The sequence below is a fragment of the Chanodichthys erythropterus genome, chromosome 1 (genome assembly GCF_024489055.1).
Source record: "Chanodichthys erythropterus isolate Z2021 chromosome 1, ASM2448905v1, whole genome shotgun sequence".
Classification (NCBI taxonomy): Eukaryota; Metazoa; Chordata; class Actinopteri; order Cypriniformes; family Xenocyprididae; genus Chanodichthys; species Chanodichthys erythropterus.
In genome coordinates, this window is record NC_090221.1 from 36,148,777 (window position 1) to 36,151,832 (window position 3,056).

The 3,056-nt window shown below is 44.4% G+C and overlaps 1 protein-coding gene across 1 annotated transcript; it reads right to left on the reverse strand.

Annotated features, from left to right (window-relative positions):
- Positions 1-1,228: 1,228 nt before the first annotated feature.
- adra2da (adrenergic, alpha-2D-, receptor a) lies at positions 1,229-2,722 on the reverse strand. The gene has a single exon (XM_067383590.1). The coding sequence runs from the start codon at positions 2,468-2,470 to the stop codon at positions 1,229-1,231; it is 1,242 nt and encodes a 413-aa protein (XP_067239691.1). The 5' UTR covers positions 2,471-2,722.
- Between the last annotated feature and the right edge of the window lie 334 nt (positions 2,723-3,056).

The following is a 3,056-nucleotide window of genomic DNA, read 5'->3' on the forward strand; positions in this document are numbered from 1 at the left end:
TATACCGAGAGCTGACTTCTCTTAAAATCACCAAAACACCAGTTTATTAAAAGATATTGAGTGTTTCTTCAGCTATGGGCACTTTTGGCCTTTTAGACAAACTCCTTTTGTTTAATTTGTCTGCTAGCATACTGTATATGCATCACTTCTGAACCATTTTTTTTCTGAAACAACAAATGTTTAATAGCATTCTGTGGTGGAAATGACATTTCTAAGTCCCCCTGTGGTGAAAAATCAACATTTTAATGTTGTTTATATGCTTTAAGAGAAACCATGTGCATTGCTGAGTATTTTCTCCTTAAAACTGCAGTGATCTAAAGACAGAAACGCAGTTTGAAATCGCTGGTGTTTGTGACATCACAAACTACCTTGTAACCAATCATGTCAACATGTGGGCGGGCTTTAGCATATCATTAACTATGAGCGCTCTGAAGCAGGAGAGTATATTTTTCTTTTAATATGAAAAATCGGGTAGATTTATCAGTATAGCGGGTTTATGATGAATATTACGATGTTATGATGAACTTTATGCCTTTGAGTTGTTCAAAGTGTTTCTAATGATACGGGAACATGGTTTGTGTAACATTAGCAACATATTATTATTAGATAAGCAAAAGGCTAATCATATTAATTACCATTATGTGTTTGACGTTGTAAAAAGCGATACCATTGTGCAGCGTTTACCTCGGTAAGTTGACCGAGTGGATCTCTGAGCTGTGCGAGTGAGTGGAGGCGGGGCTAATTAGCATATTCATATATCCATGTATACTAAATGATGCAAGAGTGTAGAGAAACATTCAAGCTATTTTAAGGAATGAAGAAAAAATTTTACATTTTAAATATGTAAAAACTTTTAAAGGAAAAAATGATTAACTACAGGGGGACTTTAAATGTTTTGGGAATAAATTGGCCAACCATTTAGTGTGTGAAAACTAATCATATTTCAAATGATAAATATTTCTCTATTTGTTAGCTCATCATAGCTTTAAGAATGCAATATTTGATTAAATATTATGTTATGTAATATTTTATTTTGCATGCATTAAAAGGCAGTAGTGAAAATAAATAATGAAAGGTTTGTGAGTGAGTGCCCATGGTTGACGAAACACTTGATTGCAAATAAATCAAAAGGCCATGATAAGTTTGCAGATTCCACTTGGGTTTTTTTTTTTTTTTTTTTGTAATTCATACATTTAAATCTTGCCTTAAGCGTCCAACTGCGAGTCTCTCAGGCGCGCCGCGTCGTCGAGCAAACGATTTTCTTAAAAGACTTTCTGAAGTCCCTGTTGAAAATCGTGTAAATGATGGGATTCACTGAGCTGTTGCAGTATCCAATCCAGAAGAAGAGCTTGAAAAGTGCCTCGGGCGGCATGCAGCTCTCCCTGCAGATGGCCTGGAGACTGTAAGTGAAGAAAAAAGGGAACCAGCAGAGGACAAACACCCCCATGACCACCGCCAGCACGAAGGTGAAGCGTTTCTCTCGCATCTGAGCCACTTTGGTTTTGGACACGACCGCGAGCTGCTTGCTGCTCTGCTCCTGATGGGAAACCCAGGAGATCCGGCAGGTCCTCTGCTGCGGGCAGCAGCGCGCACCGTCCACCCGCCTGCGCTTGGAGAAGCGCGAGCTCTTGGGTTTGCTGTCCGACGTCGCGCTCTCCTCCAGGTCGATGTCATCCAGCTCCTCCTGTCCCTGGTTGCTCTCGGAGCTGTTGCTGCTCGGAGACTCCTTCTCAAACTTAGTTTTCCTCACAAAACACGTCTCGGACTGGGAAGGCTGCCTCTCCAGACCGTTCTTAGCCACGAATACGGTGGACGAGCGCTGTTTGGCGACGCGGTAGATTTTACAGTACACCGTGATCATGATGAACCCCGGCGCGAAAAACGACACCACGCACGAGGAGAGGATGTACCAGGTCTCGTCGTTTATTAAACACACATTCTCGTTGTGTTTGGTCATGATGAGGGGTGGGAATGAGATGACGGCAGAAATGACCCACACCACCGCGATCATGGACTTGATGCGCTTCGGCGTTCTCTTCAAGTTGTAGCTCACCGCCTTGGTGACGGACCAGTACCTATCCAAGCTGATGGCGCACAGGTGCACGATGGACGACGTGCAGAACAGAACGTCCAGAGCCAGGTAAAACGCGCACCAGGTGCTGCCGAAGAACCAGTATCCCATGATCTCATTGGCGAGTGAAAACGGGATCACTAGCGTGGCCACGAGGATGTCCGCGCACGCGAGCGACACGAGGAAGAGGTTCTGTGGCGCGCGGAGCGCGCGGCTGGTCAAAACCGCCACGATGACCAGAACGTTCCCAACAATGGTGACCAGGATAATGATGGAGACCACGAGGATGATTAACGCGGCGGTCGTCTCTGTGTACGGCCACGGGCTTGATGTGATGTTGACGCTGGCATCCTCCTCCGTTGCATTGGACTGAGTTACATCCATCCATGCTGAGTCCATCTTTCTGACAGTCAGGTTAGTGTTTCCAGTTAGGTGGTGTCACCGATGCACTGATACAGTGACACAAGAAAAACTTGAGCTGTCAGTGCGCTCCGCTGACGCGATCGTCTCATGCTTGCAAGGTAAAAGCTGTTCATCGTGCGCTCAAAGACTTTTAAAAACCTCTAACGCTTTCGTTTACGCGTAATAGAATTCCAGAGTAGTTGCGTGCGCACTGTCAGACGCGCTCCAGAGAGGCGCACGCAGCTCTCCACTCACGCGCTCCACACCGGACTGAGTGCTGAGATGTGTGAGCTCGAGCTGGAGCCAGTCACATGACGTCATGATGGAGTCCAACCCATACCTACACACACACACACACACATTAATATTCCCCTGGCTAAGTTTCACATAAGTGTAAATTCTACAATTGTAAATATCATTTAATGCATTTCTTAACGAATTTTAACCATTAGCTTTTTTCCCTCTTTTTTATGTTGTTTAGTTCTGATATTATTTATTTATTTATTTCGGTTCAGTCTTCTCACCCCCTAGCTGTTGGTGCTGCTTTTTTCTGCACATATTGCTGTTCATTAGTGTATTGTGT